The sequence below is a fragment of the Equus asinus genome, chromosome 20 (genome assembly GCF_041296235.1).
Source record: "Equus asinus isolate D_3611 breed Donkey chromosome 20, EquAss-T2T_v2, whole genome shotgun sequence".
NCBI classification, from domain to species: domain Eukaryota; kingdom Metazoa; phylum Chordata; class Mammalia; order Perissodactyla; family Equidae; genus Equus; species Equus asinus.
Window position 1 is genome coordinate 73,644,580 of NC_091809.1, and position 17,669 is coordinate 73,662,248.

The window sequence follows — 17,669 nt, forward strand, 5'->3', positions numbered from 1 at the left end:
ATTTTCTCCACTTATGCTCTTTTTGCTGGAAGGCTTTTGCTTGTACATATCTATCTCCCTTTCCCAGATGGATTAGCTGCTTGCCTTCACTCCCAATAATAAGATCCATGTGAGGCACAGAGCTTGCTCCCAAAGGCAGGGTAGAGATGAGTCAATCTATAGACAATGCATTTGATCTTCTGTCCTTGGATTCATTGCAAATCCAATGATGTGACCATTTCATTTCTTGTAGGCCTGCCTCACAGAATCACTTACACTGAGCTCTTAAAAGAATCTTAATCCTATAGGATCTTGGATTTACCCAAATCGGTTGTGGTAGAAATAGTTTCTCTGTGACATCAGAGTGCCTTATGCTTGGATGAGAATATTTGTGTTATACATCTGTAGCATGAAATGTGGTAGCACCAGAAAAGTAATATTTTACTTAACAAAAAACCACTGACTTGAAAGGCTTGGCAAAGCATATTTTCTAATTTGCCTGCCTCACTTTATCCCTGAGCCATTTCTTCATTTGTTTATTCGTGTGTTCAGGCTTCACTGAGTGTAACACTGCTAGCATGGTGCTGGGCACCGGGGTTGAGACAGAGCATCAGCTGCCAAGGCACTCATGGTCCAAAGACAGCAACAACAAGAAACACGTGAAAAAAATCACTTGTAGAGTTTGCTTCTGTTTCTAGACACTGTTAATATTTAAGCTGAAAAATACCTCAGAAGAAGGTATAAGATGTCTGCTGTTATTTTTAACTTTAGAGAGAAAAGCTGGTTAAGGTTCAAAAGCTTTTTAAAGTTGCTGTATGTGCTTAGGAGCACTTTATGGTTGGACCGAGAAGCAGATGGAGTGTCCAGCTGCCTGTGCGGTGTGATTTTAAGACGGCAGTAAAGCCCCACCTCTTGCCCAGTATCCACCCCTGCCACAGTACCTAACATTATTATTCCTTCTGGTGAAGTCTTCAAAGACTTGTAGTAAAATGCAGACACTTTTAGGAGGGCAACCCTAAAGCCAATGTCATAGTCCAACATTTTAATAATCCTCTTAACAAAGTAAACAAGTTTTGTCTAAGTGTTCCTTCTAGTATTGCAGGTAGTTTTTGAAAGATGCCTGAGGCAAGAAATTACAAAGCACAGCGTGTGGAATTTGGCTTGCTGTACAGTTTAAAAAGCTCATCTTGTGGAATGTATTGAATATATTTTATATGCAGGACACAGTCTACTGCTCTCAGAGAGATTCTAAGAAACAAAAGACAGTATCTGGCTATAAAGAGACTATGTTCTCTTAGGAAAAGTAATGCATCTGTATATGAATATCTGATCACATGACAGCAAATAGTGCCAGGCAGGGAGCAAATTCATAATCCAAAGTACCAGTAAAATGTGCTATGAGATGTGAGACAAGGAGACCCACTTCCACGTGGGCTGATACAGGAACAGCATCACAAAGGAGGTGAGGTTTGAGCTGGGCTTGGAGATGATAGCAAGGATTTGGGCAGAGAGAGCAGAGCAAACGCTTGAGGGAGGGGCTGGGGGATGGGTTGAGTGGAGACAGCAAAGAGTCAGGTGAGTTTTGGGGATGGTGAGTAGACAGACCACTTTGTTTGGCATGAAGGGTCAAAAGAAAGGAGGAGTAGGAAGGTATATTGGGGCAGACGGTAGAGCATCTCCAATTCCTTCCTGAGGAATTCAGACTTCATTCCACAGGCCTTGAAGATCCAGGGAAAGGTATTGAGCGGAAGAAGGAGATGATCAAAGTTGTGTTTTATACCATTCCAGCTTAGTGGTGGAACGCTGCATAGATTAGGGGAGTGGAACTTTGGAGTCAGGAGGTCAGATATGAGTGTAATACAATTGACAGAAATAAAGGAGGTGCCGGTACAGGTGGAAAAAAAGTGACAGATGTGAGAGTCACTGAGAAGAAAGAATCACCTGGACTTCAGTCCAGGCCTCTTGCCATAAATCACCGCTTTACTAATGTGAGACATCAGAGGCAGTATAGCCTAGCCATTATGATGATTGTCTTTGGAGTCAGGATCAGACACACCTGGTCCAGATCCTCAGCTCTTTCACTAATTTTGTGACATTGAGCAGGTTACTTAACCTCTCCAAGCCTCAGTTTTCTCATGAGTGAAATAGGGAAAAGGATGCATACTTCATAGGGATGTTGCGATCACCACCTGAGATGGTTGCTGTGATGATGGTTGCCCAATAAAAGACAGGCAAGCAAAACGTTTTAATCCTTGAGAGTAGCAAAGCTAGGGCTTAATCTAGGAAATAACTCTATTTTCAGAGACAGTTTGAGGCATAAGACTGTTGTTTTAATTTTTTCTAATTAAGCAGACTTGTGAACTGTAGCTAACCCACTATCCCATCCTTATCCCATTTTTGCCCATTCCAACCACAAGGCAACCCAGTAAATACTGTATGTTTCTGATATTTTAGTGTCTGAGCATGTGCTCTGAATGCCTTGTTTCTTCTTCTCTTTTGCTTTCTGAATAGGCGGAACAAAGACATTTTGTTTAAAACCTAAATAGTGTGCCTTATTGTAGTTTGCCAAATAACCTGGATTTAAAAAAACAAAAATGAAAACAAACCCATGGTCACCTGTCTGCTGCTGCCTTCCCTAGCACTGGCTCAGTTGGCCTTCCTTTGTTCAGTCATTCACCAGTCGTGTACCAGGCACTGTACAAGGCATTGCGGGGGTATAAAGATGGTCAAGATACTCTCAAGGGGTCTCCTGGTTTACTATAAGAGATAAGACATGTATACACAGAATGAGATTGCACAGTAGACATGAGATACATAGCTGGATAGAATTTAGTAAGAGACTGGTTTCATCTCTGGGAAGAAAGGGTACAACAGGATGTGCAAAATGTTGGGCCTGGGGTCCTGAAGGCACAGGAACTGGATTTCCAGGGAGCAGAGGGAGGAGAATGGAGAGGCTCTGCTTAGCCTTTGTTCTTGATGAGTGGGAGGGGCAAAGGAGGAAGATGGCAGGAGAAGATGGATATTCCATGGAGACCTCCCAACCATCACCACTTGGCTTATGTCCTCTGATTGTGTAACTGCTTTATTTACTAAGGGAGATGATACAAAACACTCTAAGAAACTGAGCATAACATCTGCTATAAGGTTCCTCATTTCGCTCACCTGCTTCTTAAAATGACACTCGGGTACATTAACTTTCTAGTCCTGAGCTATTGGCTGTTTTTGTCGTATGGACACTGAGTTCTATTAGTGACCAGGTTTCTTTTTTCACATTGGCTGCTAGAAACTTGATTCAAGTTTGTGCCCACATGTTGCAAGAATAGAGGCCTCCTGTAGTGTGCTTTTCCATTAGCCTTAATTCTGGCTCCATTATAAGTTCCTACGCTTGTTCTCTTCCCTTCCCCTCCCCATTTTCCTCCCCTTTCTTGCATCCATGTGTTCAGACTGTATTTTATATACATCTGCCTCATCTACTGTAATTCCTTTCTGGAACAATGAGGAGGGTAATGAAGAATGGCTTCCTCCAAACCTCAGCCTGTTCCTGAGACTAACTCCTTACAAAAATAACAGTTGAAGTGCAGAGGGAAGGAAAGGAAAGGAAGCTGCAGGAATGTCTAGGCCACAGTTTTAGTGACAATAATCTTGGGCAAGGCTCTGTGGCCTTGGGGCAAATTGCTGCCCTCCCCCAACCTCCAGTCACTTTGCTGCATGGTAGACGGCCAGCACCCTCTGAGGTATTTTCCAAGTTCTGGACTCTGGTGTGAGTTTTACCAGGCACAGTGGTTTCAGCCAACAGTGACTTCACCTCCTATGCCTGAGGTAGCCCACTGGAGCAGGAAGTCTGAGCAGGGGATTTTCTTCCCCTCCAGGGCCACTCTCACCCTCTTTTGCCCTTCTTACTCAATAGCCAATGGAGTGGATGTTCAGGAGGGAGCCTGCTCAACTCACTTTTCTCCATTCATTCTCACCGTACTCTCACCTGGGGGCTGTCCTGTCCCTCGGAGAGGAAATCATAGTCTAGAGAATCTTCCTCACTCCTGAAAGCCAGCTCCAGGCTTCTAACCTCCCACCACCTTCTGGATGCTCTGCTTGTCCTCATCCCTCTTGTATTTGAACAAGAACTCACCTGGCCGGCCTGGAGAGCTAGGTTGAAAGTTCTCAGTAAGTTGCCCAAACCCACAAGGCTCCCTGCACAGCATCTCTTAGATCTGCTGTTTCTTCCATTCCTTTGCCAAGTCACTTGTCTCATCTGAGTGTTTTCTTTAGTTATTTCCCACCTGAGTTGGAGTAAGCACTGCCATTCTGCCCCTGGCCCATGGAATCAGGCCCTAAAACTCTTTAGATTTTATTTCAGCAATGACCTTCCTTCCTTGAGGCGAGTTGCTCCCTTTCGTCTGCATCTGATGTTAGCTTCTGACTTTGAGATGAGTTCATCTCTACAAATTTAAATTGTGAACCTCCTGTGTGCCTGGTCCCGTGATAAAAACTTGGAAGCTTCTGATGGATGGTGGTGTCTTGTTTCGTACCTGTCTTTCGTTTCTGCTCCACCATTGCCTTTGCTCCACTGCTTAATCATCTCTGGGCCCCAACTCCCTCTCCCTTCCTGGCAGTTTGATTTTACAAACTTCCTTTCCTATTCTGCCTTAATAGCTTTTGGCTTCAGAGCCATGATTTATACTTCCTCAAAGGGTGAGGTTTTATTCTCTGAATTATTGTTTCTTTTACAGTTCCAGCGTGGTAAATCCAGCTTCCACCGTGACTGATATATCCCAGGAAAACACAGGGAAGTCAGCTGTGTCTCCAGCTAAGGTAGATTAAATTCAAACTTCAAAAATCTCATTTTTGGCAGGAATGCCATTTTTCTCATTTTATCAAAGCACCATGAAATAAAAAGGATTTTGTAGTATTGTTTTTGTACCAAATATAGATACTTTTTACAATTTAATATAAGACATCATTCCTGGGGTGGAAAGGTTGATGAATACCGTGTTACTGCATTGCTGAAGACCCAGATTTCTTGCCACAGAGAATAAAAAGTCTGAAGCTGTTGGGGGCTGCTGCTTTTAAGCATGTAGAATGTGACTTGTTGCTTCCATATCAGTCCTGTTTATAGCTCCCTGGATCTGTATTAGAGGTCTGTTTGTGGGAGGGAATTCCCAATTTATGACACTGTAGACAGTAAGCATTGATAGTCAGTCTTAGAGTAATGAAAAAAATTCTATTTACTGATACCCTTTCTGACATTAAAATTGTTGATCATAATAGTGATCATGAAGCACTTCAGGATGCTTTGATAGGTGTCTTTTAAATCCTTATAGGAAAGGTCAGTTACAGTTAAACTCAGTGCAGCTTTAATCTAGCACAGTAAAAGAGCCGGGGTGGGAATCTGTGCTGACTAGAGTCTCAGGTGACCTTGACCAGCTCTTTAATATATCCAGACCCAAGTTTTCTCACCTCTGCAAAATGTGACATTTAGATTTGAATGCCTGGCTCTGGTCTGACTTTGGAGGACTCTGGAATTGAGTATATTTTATACAGTTTTATTTTTTTGTATGGCATGTATGGTAATTTTACGCTAACCAGATTAACCGGGACAATCATTTTTCAAACATGCCAGATAGAGTTTACTGGATAAAACTATCAAATATTGGAGATAATAAGCATTTGCTAACACTGAGTTGCTGCTATGGCATTTAAAATGAATTTAATAAACAACATTTTTCCCCAGCAAAGGAAGAATCCATTTAATAGCTCCAAGTTGCCAGAAGATCACTTATCTCAACAAACCAAAAATGAGCAGTCAGAAAATGGAAGGGCTGGTTTCTTTCAGACTTCAAAAGAGGGTAAATATTATTTTTATGGATTAGATATTTTTATCTTTGTTATCTGTGGACTAAGGGAAATTCTCAGAGTGCCTTTAACTAAAATAACTTTCAAGAGAAAGTGAAAAGTCCTGATGGTTTTCTTATGCTGCTATACCCTTGGTTTCCTGCCTAAGACAAGGAAGCAGAAATTTTAGAAACTAAGTTCATGCATTCCACTCTCAGAGCTGACACTTGTTGTGTGACATCCATGCTTTGGGTTCCCCCTCAGTGAATTGGAAAATTTTTTGACCTGAGGTATTCAGTGATTCATTTAACGGCATTTATTGAATGTCTACCATGTGCGGACACAGTTCTCTATTTAAAATTAAAAGAGATTTTCTCAAGACAAAAAGGCCCCTTGACCGTGTTTTGATCCTCTAATCTGTGATTATCAGCCCAGTCCCACAGGACATTTGATCGGGTTTGTGGCTTAATTCATTTAAGTCTGCCTCTTACGGAATTTTAGCACTCTTCCATACCATTAAGAGGATATTCTAGACAGTTCAGTCTCTTCAAAAGCAACCCTAAGAAGATTCCATAGCATTAAAGATTGGAGAAGGGGTAGAAAATTAACAATTGAACAGCACAGTTAGGAGTTTCAATTATCCTATTTTAATATTAGTGTATTCTTCCCTCTCCATGGCTACGCTTTATATAACGTAAAATATTTTGCAGAAAAAAAGTCACCGGAACATGTTACTTTTTTTTTTTTTTTAACTTTTTTAAGTTAATTTTTATTGAGTTTATGATAGTTTACAATCTTGTGAAATTTCAGTTGTACATTATTGTTTGTCAGTTGTGTTGTAGGTGCACCCCTTTACCCTTTGTGCCCACCCGCTATGCCCCCTTTCCTCTGGTAGCCACTAATCTGTTCTCTTTGTCCCCATGTTTAAATTCCTCATATGAGTGGAGTCATACAGAGATTGTCCTTCTCTATCTGGCTTATTTCACTTAACATAATTCCCTCAAGGTCCATCCATGTTGTGAATGGGACGATTTTATTCTTTTTTATAGCTGAGTAGTATTCCTTTGTATATATATATATATATACCACATCTTCTTTATCCAATCATCAGTTGATGGGCACTTAGGTTGCTTCCATGTCTTGGCTATTGTAAATAATGCTGTGATGAACATAGGGGTGCATGGGACTTTTGGAACTGCTGACTTCAAGCTCTTTGGATAGATACCCAGTAGTGGGACAGCTGGATCATATGGTATTTCTATTTTTAATTTTTTGAGAAATCTCCATACTGTTTTCCATAGTGGCTGCACCAGTTTGCATTCCCACCAACAGTGTATGAGGGATCCTTTTTCTCCACAACCTCTCCAACACCTGTTACTTTTTGTTTTGGTTATTTTTGCCATTCTAATGGGCGTAAGGTGATGTCTTAGTGTAGTTTTGATTTGCATTTCCCTGATGATCAGGGGTGATGAACATCTTTTCATGTACCAATTGGCCATCCATATATCTTCTTTGGAGAAATGTCTGTTCATGTCTCCTGCCCATTTTTTGATCAGGTTGTTTGATTTTTTTGTTGTTGAGTTGTGTGAGTTCTTTATATATTATGGAGAGTAACCCTTTGTTGGATATATGACTTGCAAATATTTTTTTCCCAGTTAGTGGGTTGTTTTTTTGTTTCAATGCTGTTTTCCCTTGCTTTGAAGAAGCTCTTTAGTCTGATGAAGTCCCATTTGTTTATTCTTTCTATTGTTTCCCTTGTCTGAGAAGACATGGTGTCCGAAAAGATCCTTTTAATACTGATGTCAAAGAGTGTACTGCCTGTATTCTATTCTAGAAGCTTGTGGTTTCAGGTCTTACCTTTAGGTCTTTGATCCATTTAGAGTTTATTTTTGTGAATGGTGAAAAAGAATGGTCAATTTTCATTCTTTTACATGTGGCTTTCCAGTTTTCCCAGCACCATTTGTTGAAGAGACTTTCTTTTTTCCATTGTATGCTCTCAGCTCCTTTGTCGAAGATTAGCTGTCCATAGATATGTGGCTTTATTTCTGGGCTTTCAATTCTGTTCCATTGATCTGTGCACCTGTTTTTGTACAGTACCATGCTATTTTGATTACTGTAGCTTTGTACTATGTTTTGAAGTCAGAGATTGTGATGCCTCCAGCTTTGTTCTTTTTTCTCAGGGTTGCTTTAGCAATTCGGGGTCTTTTGTTGCTCCATATGAATTTTAGGATTCTTTGTTCTATTTCTGTAAAGAATGTCATTGGGATTCTGATTGGGATTGCATTGAATCTGTAGATTGCTTTAGGTAGTATGGGCATTTTGACTGTGTTTATTCTTCCAATCCATGTGCATGGAATGTCTTTCCATCTCTTTATGTCATCATCCATTTCTTTCAGGAAAGCCTTGTAGTTTTTGTTGTATAGGTCTTTCACTTCATTAGTTAAATTCACCTCAAGGTATTTTATTCTTTTTGTTGCAATTGTGAATGTATTGTCTTCTTGAGTTCTTTTCTTGTTAGTTCGTTATTAGAGTATAGAAATACTACTGATTTCTGTAAGTTGATTTTATATCCTGCAACTTTGCTGTAGTTGTTGATTATTTCTAAAAGTTTTCCAATGGATTCTTTGGGGTTTTCTATATACAAGATCACGTTGTCTGCAAACAGCACGAGTTTCACTTCTTCCCTCCCTATTTGGATTCCTTTTATTTCTTTCTCTTGCCTAATTGCTCTGGCCAAAACCTCCAGTATTATGTTGAATAAGAGTGGTGATAGAGGGCGTCCTTGTCTCATTCCTGTTTTCAGGGGGATGGCGCTCAGTTTTTGCCCATTGAGTCTGATGTTGGCTGTGGGTTTGTCATATATGGCCTTTATTGTGTTGAGGTAATTTCCTTCTATCCCCATTTGTTCAGAGTTTTTATCATAAATGGCTGTTGGATCTTGTCAAATGCTTTCTCTGCATCTATTGAGATGATCTTGTGGTTTTTATTCCTCAATTTGTTGATGTGGTGTATCACATTGATTGATTTGTGGATGTTGAACCATCCCTGTGTCCCTGGTATGAATTAATTTTTGTCAGGTATTGAGATTTTCTTTTTAAAAAATTGAATTCCTTTTTCTGATTTTCTTACGTGAATTATTTAAGTGACGTCTGTGTTTTTCCAAGGCCTCCTTAAGGATGTTTTTTAAATTCTTTTTAAAAAAATTTTTATTTTGTATAAAATATCCACAAAGTACATACGTAAAAGCACAGTAATCTTAAATGTACAGTTCAATGAAGTTCATGCATGAATTTTTTTTAACTTTTTATTAAGATTATGATAGTTTACAACCTTGTGAAATTTCAGTTGTACATTATTGTTAGTCATGTTGTGGGTACACCACTTCACCCTTTGTGCCCTCCCTCACCCCCCCTTTCCCCTGGTAACCACCAATCGATTCTTTGTCTCTATGTTTAACTTCCACCTATGAGTGCAGTCATACAGAGTTCGTCTTTCTCTATCTGGCTTATTTCACTTAACATAATACCTCCAAGCTCCATCCATGTTGTTGTGAATGGGATGATTTTGTCCTTTTTATGGCTGAGTAGTATTCCATTGTATATATATATATATATATACACCATATCTTCTTTATCCAATCATCAGTTGATGGGCATTTAGGTTGCTTCCATGTCTTGGTTATTGTAAATAATGCTACAATGAACATAGGGGTGCATGAGAATTTTGGAATTGCTGATTTCAAGTTCTTTATAGATACCCAGTAGTGGGATGGCTGGGTCATAAGGTATTTCTATTTTTAATTTTTTGAGAAATCTCCATACTGTTTTCCATAGTGGCTGCACCAGTTTGCATTCCCACCAACAGTGTATGAGGGTTCCTTTTTCTCCACAACCTCCAACATTTGTCACTTTTTGTTTTGGTTATTTTCATGGATGAATTTTTAAAAGCTTTTAAATTAGGTCTGTACTTATGCTACATACTTAATTGCCTTTAATCTTTTAATACTTTTGCTAAATGTAGATTAAGTTTATGATAGGTGTTTTAAATTATAGAGTTATTCTCACCTAATATATATATATATCACCTAATGATATATATCATATCACCCAATATCACCTAATGTGTTTTAATTCTCAGATGAAGTGTCAGAGTCAAAAGAGAAGTCTTCTACTCTGGATATTTCAAGTCAAAAGTTAGAGAAACCGAAGCCGACTTTTCCAGGCCCTGAGAATGGGTCTCAAATCAAAGCTCCAATCCCCAAAGCCAGGAAAATTATCTACAGATCACATAATTTAAAGCAAGATGACAACCCGTCTTTTCCTAGACAAAGGACAGACTCCCTGAATGCAAGAGGGGCTCCAAGAGGAATCCTGAAGCGCAACTCCAGTTCCAGCAGCACCGACTCAGAAACTGTTCGTTTTCATCAAAACTTTGAACCCAAAAGCAAAATTGTGTCACCCAGCCTAACCATCCATGAGAGAATTACTGAGAAGGAGCATTCTTTAGAAGATGACTCCTCCTCAAACTCACTGGAGCCATTAAAGCATGTGAGATTCTCTGCAGTGAAGGATGAACCCCCACAGAGTCCTGGACTCATCCAAGGCCGGGAAGTGGGAGAATTCAGTGTTTTAGAATCTGACAGATTGAAGAATGAAACAAAAGATGCAGGGGACATAGATGAGTTTTGGAATGAGCCTAAGCCTTCCCAATCCAGAAAGGCTTCGCCTTTACATCAATCAGCCTCAAGCCCAAGTGCATCAAAAAATGAAACACATCAGCCAACAACTGCTGGTTCTTTTCCAATTAATGGGCACAATTATCCCTCAGAAGCTTTAACTGCAAGACCACAGTCCCTTGAGAATTCACCCACCATCAATGAACACAAAGCAAAATCACCAGAATTATCAAGGCTTGAATCAGAATTGTCCAAAAGCCCTGCTGGTAAGAGAGTTATCACTACCAGAGTATAACAACTGACCCAGTGGGCTTGGAATGGCCACCCCAGCCAGCCCTCTACAAGCCCTATTTACCTCCTAGTCATTCCAACTAAAATTCAGGCAGATGCCACTGAGGAATGTGTATACCTCTTAATGGGTTTGGAGGTTTTTCTCAATCACTGGTAACTAAAAGAAGCAGGATAGCACAGTTTCTGGCCCATTATGCTTTATCCTAAAAAATCTAACTGTATCAATGATATAACTAAACAAATCACAGTCTTTGAGTTAAATCAAGGCATATATGCAGAGTAAAGAATTAAAGATATGCTAAATACCTTTGTATAGAGTAAATATATTATTACTCACCTAAAGCAAATTTATCAAGTACCATTTAACCAACCTTGTGTTTCTCTTTTAATCTCAGGAGAGCCTTCACTTTCTTAGCCTCGAAGGTTGGGAACTAGACTTTGAGAACTTACCGTGCGAAAGCCTCAGACTTTAGCCTGCCCAGGGCCTCCAGCCATTTGTTCTCAGCCTTTAAAAGCTCTGAAGGCACTTTCTCTTTCAGCTGGTGCAAGTGGAGAGGCCATGAAAGTGCTGCTTTTTCCTGCTAGCTAGCTAACTAGCCCTCTCTTGAAGATCCTACAACTCTCAGGGGATACCTCAAACTGCTTTCCCGTACCTATGCGATTACTTCATAGTTCTTATGTTTTAAAAAACAGAAACAATGGGAAAAATCATTCTGTGTACACTGCCCCTTCACAATGTACACTTTAATAAGTCTTAATCCAACCCTATGATAGTTTCTTTATAATCGAGAAAATTTACAGTAGCAACGGTCAAGTTTCTAACTCATTGCTCTCCCCTCCCTTATTAGTCAATATTAAGTTAACCCTGGATCCCTTTTGCTCAGCCCTACAGTTTCATATTTGCTCAGATCAATTTACTTCTTAAAGGACAAAGAATTTTCACCACCCCTTCCCTGGGACATTTTAAATCACTTGAAGAGAACAGAATATTTTTTAAAAAATTAAAAATTAGCAGGTGCTTCTTCAAGAAATAAAAGAACTCATATTAAAGGAAATTACTAAAGTTTGAGTAAAACATTAGCAAATAACTAGATGATACATACTTAAATGTTTATTCAAAAGGTGAAAAAAATTTCTTTGGTAATATGTTCCTTTATTATAATTCATAGAAAAAATTTGGTAAGCCTTTCCTGTTTTTCAAACTGTACCTACCTGCTTTCTCACAGGCTATCTTTAAAATTTTGTATTAACTACTTGTTTGTGCTTTCTGATTTTTAAATCCCAGCTGACCTCTGCATTTGGGAGGAAGACATCATCAGCTACACCCATGTTGATTAACAGGCCTTGTGGCCTCAGAGCTTATATCGTAGTTCTGCTTACTCATTTAGTGCCCTGCTTTTTTCTCTGCTTACCACAAAAATATACACAGGTGAAAAATGGAGCATAAAAAAGAAAATAAGGACCAAAAAAGTGGTAAACTCTGTGCAAATTACGAGGGTTTGACTTTAGGTCTGAGCTTCAGTATAGTCAATATCATACTCATTATCACACTGGAAAAAAACCCAAAAGAATTCCTCAGGGCAAACAAAACATTACCTGGTGTTAATTTTTGAAATAACTGTTCTTAATTTAAGGTAATAAACTTTCATTGTAAAACATTTGAAAAGATCAAATGTGCTCAGATGCACTGAGCCAACAGCTGATAAATGGTGCTACACCTCAATAGCTAAAGTACATGGGTCTAGGGATGAGGGGATGGAAGTAAAATTGGCCTCTTGCACCATTGCTCCCAGTAACTCTCTTCATTTAAAAAATAAAAAAAGAAATGCACACGGAATAAAACAGATATCATCTGTGATGTCATTACCCAGCATTAACTATTGTTAACACTTAATTGAAGAGCCTTTCAATAATTTTCAGGCATGAATATAATTTTAAATTATATTTATACTGCCCAGACTTCTTTTTTCACAAACATTACTACATTTTTTCATCGTTAAATAGTCTTCTGTTAAACGGAATTCTTAAAGATTTCTCAAAGGAACTTCACAATTATTGACATGTATTTAATAGTATGATGTGTAGTTAAGGAAGGAAACCAATATTCACTATGCCAATTATTGTATAAGAATTTGTAGTTTTGCGTTTAGCCAGAATTGATTAAAATTAAAGATAGAATTTTATTAATATGTCCTTTAGTGCATTTGAAATGTAGCTGACTTCATAAAAATTCAGTTCACATAATTTTCAACAAAATGTGCTGCGTGGCTTAGCTTTTATAAGGAAGAGGAGAAAAGCTGAAACACCTGAGTTTTAAGTAAAGGGGAGAATGCCTGAGTTTCCTCATCTAAATGTACCCTGTGCCCTGTGATTAAGCCTTGAAAGGACTCTCTCTGCTTTCTTGATAGCTTAGAAAGAACTTAAATATCCTTCTCTAGTCTACTAGCTCTTGGTTAGCCGACATCAGGGAACTGATAGAGATCACATTTTCCATCAGTCCTCATTTTAGTTTATTTGGCTCACAGAAACTACTTCTAACTCATAAATTGTCAAAGATAGATAGGGGATAAAGGAAGAGCCTCTTGATATCATGGTCCTCAAACTCCAGTATGCAAAGCAGTCACTGAGATAGCTGTTAGTAAAGATTCCTGGGCCCCATCTTCAGAGATTCTGGTTTAATACATCAGGAGTAAGGCCCAGGAATGCAGTATCCTCATTGTGCCATTCTAATGTTCTGGAGGGAGCTCCTTGTTTAATACTCCTTGAAAGTTGTTCTAACTCCTGAAATCCCCTAAGTCTAACTTATATCTTGGGTATAAGTCCCCTCTAGGGTTTATGAGTGTACCAGTGGAGGGGTGGAGTCGTAAAATCAACATCGTGTATCTTCCTGGAGTATCATCTTTATGCAAAGATTTGAGAATAGGAGAAAATTGATATTTAAAAGGTAACATGGGGGGCCGACCCAGTAGCACAGTAGTTAAAAGGTAACATGGATCAGAATGCAAAATTCACATGAATTTTTTAAATAAACCAGAGACTTCAAAGAAATTTCCCAGTTTGGTCTACACTCCTCACTTGCGGGAGTCTACATTTACCTTCCTTTACTGTGATAGGGCATCTTTGGCAGAATATCTTAATTAGGAAGATTTACATTATTACCCCCCCCCAAATGTTGATATAAACAGCTAGTGGTGTGGAAAGTATAAATACAAAGTGTCTTTTTAAAAGATAATGTGAGTGGTTAAATGATAATTCTTTAAGCATTCTCTTTTCTTATTTAGAAAAGCATTTCTATGTTGCAGATGAACTGTCTCATGTTGAGCCTGAGCCATTTCAGGTGCCAGATCGCAGTTCTCGAGACCATCAGCAAGGTAAGCCCCCTCTCCTCAAAGCCCTAAAAGCTAAGACGTCATCACGCTCTGGTCTAAATGCCACTGAGATAAGGAAGACAACTGATGATTCCATATCTAAAGTCCTAGACTGGTTTAACCGAAGTTCTTATGCAGATGACAATAAGTCATCTCTCCAACATCCCCAAGACATAGAGCCCAAAGGAAAAACAGACTCAAAATCACAGATTGCTACTGCCTTGGTGACAGATGACACTGGTCTAAAAGAAAATGGGTCAAAGGCTCTATTATCTGCTGAAGTTGAATTGACACCTATGGGATCTGATTCAACGTTCCAGGTAAAGGGAAATATGCTGTCTTCTGGAAATTGCCAAGATAACAATGTGAATCTAAAACCAAAATCTATTAATTTGTCCCAACAAGGCAAAGAAGGTCCAGGCATATTGCAGCCATTTGAAATATATGGTCCAAATCAAGGAAGCAAAGCTCTGGACTATAGCCAAGGTTCAAAAAACACAGCAGAAAGAAGTGGGGTACTTCCCCCAACCAGTAGCTATTCCTACGGTGCTCTCAAAGGATCTGATGGAGAAGACCAAGTTCTATGCAATGTTAAGGATGTTGGCAGTGAGGGAGAAGAAGAGCCTAAGCTTTGTGCTTATGAAAAAAATAAAGGAAACTCAGAAGTGAATTTTGATTCTTCAACCATTGTCGAAGAACCAAGTTTGAAAGACAACTCGAAGGCAGAGACAGAGAGCCAAGGAGGGAATACTTACATCCCCAAAGCTTCTTTAGAGTCAGAGAATATTGAGTCACCACCTGGGGCTGCCAATAACACGTCTCCTTGGAAGAAACTGGAGGTCCAGCTACAAGAAGCTGGTGAGGTTCCCAAGAACCAAGTGCAAAGAGAGAAATACAAAAGAGTGAGTGAAAGAATATCCTTTTGGGAAGGTGAGAAAGCTGCTGCTAAGTTGACTCATAAAGAACCCACATCTTCATGCAGTCAGGAACAACCTTCTGCTAAAGCATATCAGCCTATGAAGTCCATGGACAGTTTATCTATGGGCCAGAGTGAATATAATCAAGTCACTGCCAAACGAGTGGTCCTAGAAGAGGATGGCCAAGCAGCCCATCTCTCCAGTTTTTATTCCTCAAATAAATCTAAAGAGACCAGGCCCCAAATATCAGGTCCATCCAAAAATTACCCCTCAGCTGACCAATCAAGCAAAGCGTCTCTGTTTCACAATAAGAAAAGCGAACCTATAAAAAGATTGCCAGTGGCAGACAGTTTGCATTATGAAAGGGACATTACCTTACCGGCCCTGCAACATCCTGCAAATGTTGGGAGTGAAAGACATACTCCTTTGGAGGAAGACAGATCTCTAATTGGTGAATCAAATCTCAGCTTTGAAGTTATGTCCCTAAAAGAAAGAACAGGTGAACCCAATACAGAACAGGTTTATAATCACTCTCAATTTGAGAATTTGAGAAAGTTTTGGGACTTAGGAGCCAATCCAAACAGTCAGGATAATGTTGAGAAGAATCCTACGACAACAAGCCAAAAAAATTCTGTGTCTTTTAATAGCCAGAAACACAAAGAATTCAGTGACATTAAATCATCAGGGAAAAATACCCATGAAATAGAGGCACTCCTAAGCCAAAAAAAAGTTCTGGCAATAGAGGAAGTAGAGAAATTAAATTCAAAGTGCACACTCCAGGTGTTACCAGATGAAACCACGTTTCCATTGAGACCACCCAGAAAGTCCAGTCATCAGTCGCCAGGAAATGAGTCATCAAAGGAAAACGTGGAAAAGAATATGGAATGGTTCATTACTCCAGTGTTCAAGAAAGAAAAGGATTACTCAGACCAAGAGATTCAAGAATCTATAGTGAAAACAACTGTTTTGTCTAAAGACTACAAAGACACTTTTAATGACAGCTTACAGAAGCTGCTTGCAGAAGCTTCGACACCAGCAATCCAACCTTCTGGTGGAAAAGTTCATGGAAAACGAGTGCTTGAACCAAGTGTCTCTGAAAATATGACATGGCCTCGAAAAACAGATTTTGCCAATACTGAGGAAGAAGCTAAAGCACCTAAGGAGATCATTAATGAGCATGTAGACAAAACAGTAGCTCCTCCAAAGGTCAATCCAAACACTTTGACTGCTAGTCTAGACAAACTCTTGAAGGAAGCAACTGGAACTTCATCCTCTCCCATGCAAACCATGTTGGAATCTGTTACCACTAGGTTCAATTCTGAGCCTGAAGAGAGTAGAGTTTTTGAAAAAGAGATAGAACAGAGTTACCACACATCAGCCTATCAGAGAGAGGAAGAAACTTTGGGAAATACGGCTCTCCCCCAGAAAGCTGAAAGTGGTGAGTGCCAGCTAAACATGGAGAGCTTGTTTCAGATGCCTACAGGTTTTCACCCATTGGATCAACCATCCTATCTTCACAGTAAGGATTCGTTTGGGGATGTGGCCAACACTCCCCAAGATATGCCTTCTTCCTGGGATGCTCATCTTGCTCCCCAGGATGAGGCACTACCTTCTCAAAGGGAAATTTCAGAGACTGTAGAAAAAGTCATTCTTCCACTCAAACGTGTGTTGAATGATGTAAATGCTGTATTACAGAAGCTACTTAGAGAAGCTTGGTTGAGTTATCCAGTTGGGAGGGAAGTAGTTCCTGGAGAAGTAAAAGCAGAATTTCCTGAAGGAGTACAGGCAGGAGGTAGCCCTAAAAATTCTCTGGGAGTTATTTCACCATGGGCTACAATGGACATCATAGTTCCAAACAGCAAGGATTTTTATTCCTTCAATGTAGTTCCTGATAAAACTCATGCAGTTGGATCATATTTAGCTGCCCAGATGTCTCCATCAGAGCAAACCCTTAGCTCCGGTCCGACTGTTGCTCAGTATGGCAAAGAGTTACCTCAGGAAGTGGTAGAAATTGTGAGGAAAACAATTATTCCATCTAAATCAGAGCTCCTTGAATTCAGTGCTGGCTTAGAAAAACTACTGAAGGAAACAATTGAAACCCCTTCCTCAAAATGTGAAAATGATACAGGGACTCTTTCTCCATCAAAGTTAATAGGCAGTACTGAGGTGCCCAGGCAAGTTGCTCCTGAATTCCATCCTGAGGAAATAAAAGAAACAGTAAAAAACTCTGGGGCTCCATCAATAACTGAGAGTGCTTTTGATGTTGGTTTTGAGAAACTCCTTAAAGAAACATCTGAAATTCCTTATCAGTTCCAGGTGTCAGTGGAGGAGGAAATTCCTGGGACGGAGTCTTCACAGTCAGAGCAGGCCAGGTTCTTGGAGACAGTACCCCATTTTTACTGGGCAGCTTCAGAGGCCTCTGAAATGAAGCTTAAGAGTAATGTTTTCAAATCTCAAGTCAACCAATGTGATAAAGTGATGAGAGGAGACGAAGCTGTGACTGATTTATCAGATCTCTGTGATTCTGAAAGTGGGGTTGAGATCGCTGGAACCCCACAACTTTATGTGGACCATGAAATAGGGACTATTGAGACTATAAAACCCCCAGAG

General features: G+C 39.6%; 1 protein-coding gene across 13 annotated transcripts in view; it reads left to right on the forward strand.

Annotated features, from left to right (window-relative positions):
- SYTL2 (synaptotagmin like 2) overlaps nt 1-17,669 on the forward strand; it is a 109,776-nt gene that overhangs the window by 65,499 nt on the left and 26,608 nt on the right. For 7 of the 13 annotated variants that reach the window (XM_070490484.1, XM_070490487.1, XM_070490485.1 and 4 more), the window contains exons 5-8: nt 4,707-4,788; nt 5,708-5,822; nt 9,946-10,749; nt 14,077-14,145. In XM_070490484.1, the coding sequence (XP_070346585.1) occupies nt 4,707-4,788; nt 5,708-5,822; nt 9,946-10,749; nt 14,077-14,145 (1,070 nt within the window). Of the gene's footprint in view, nt 1-4,706; nt 4,789-5,707; nt 5,823-9,945; nt 10,750-14,076; nt 16,498-17,669 lie in introns of those variants that run through there. The other 6 variants (XM_070490482.1, XM_070490481.1, XM_070490483.1 and 3 more) reach the window with 3 other exon arrangements.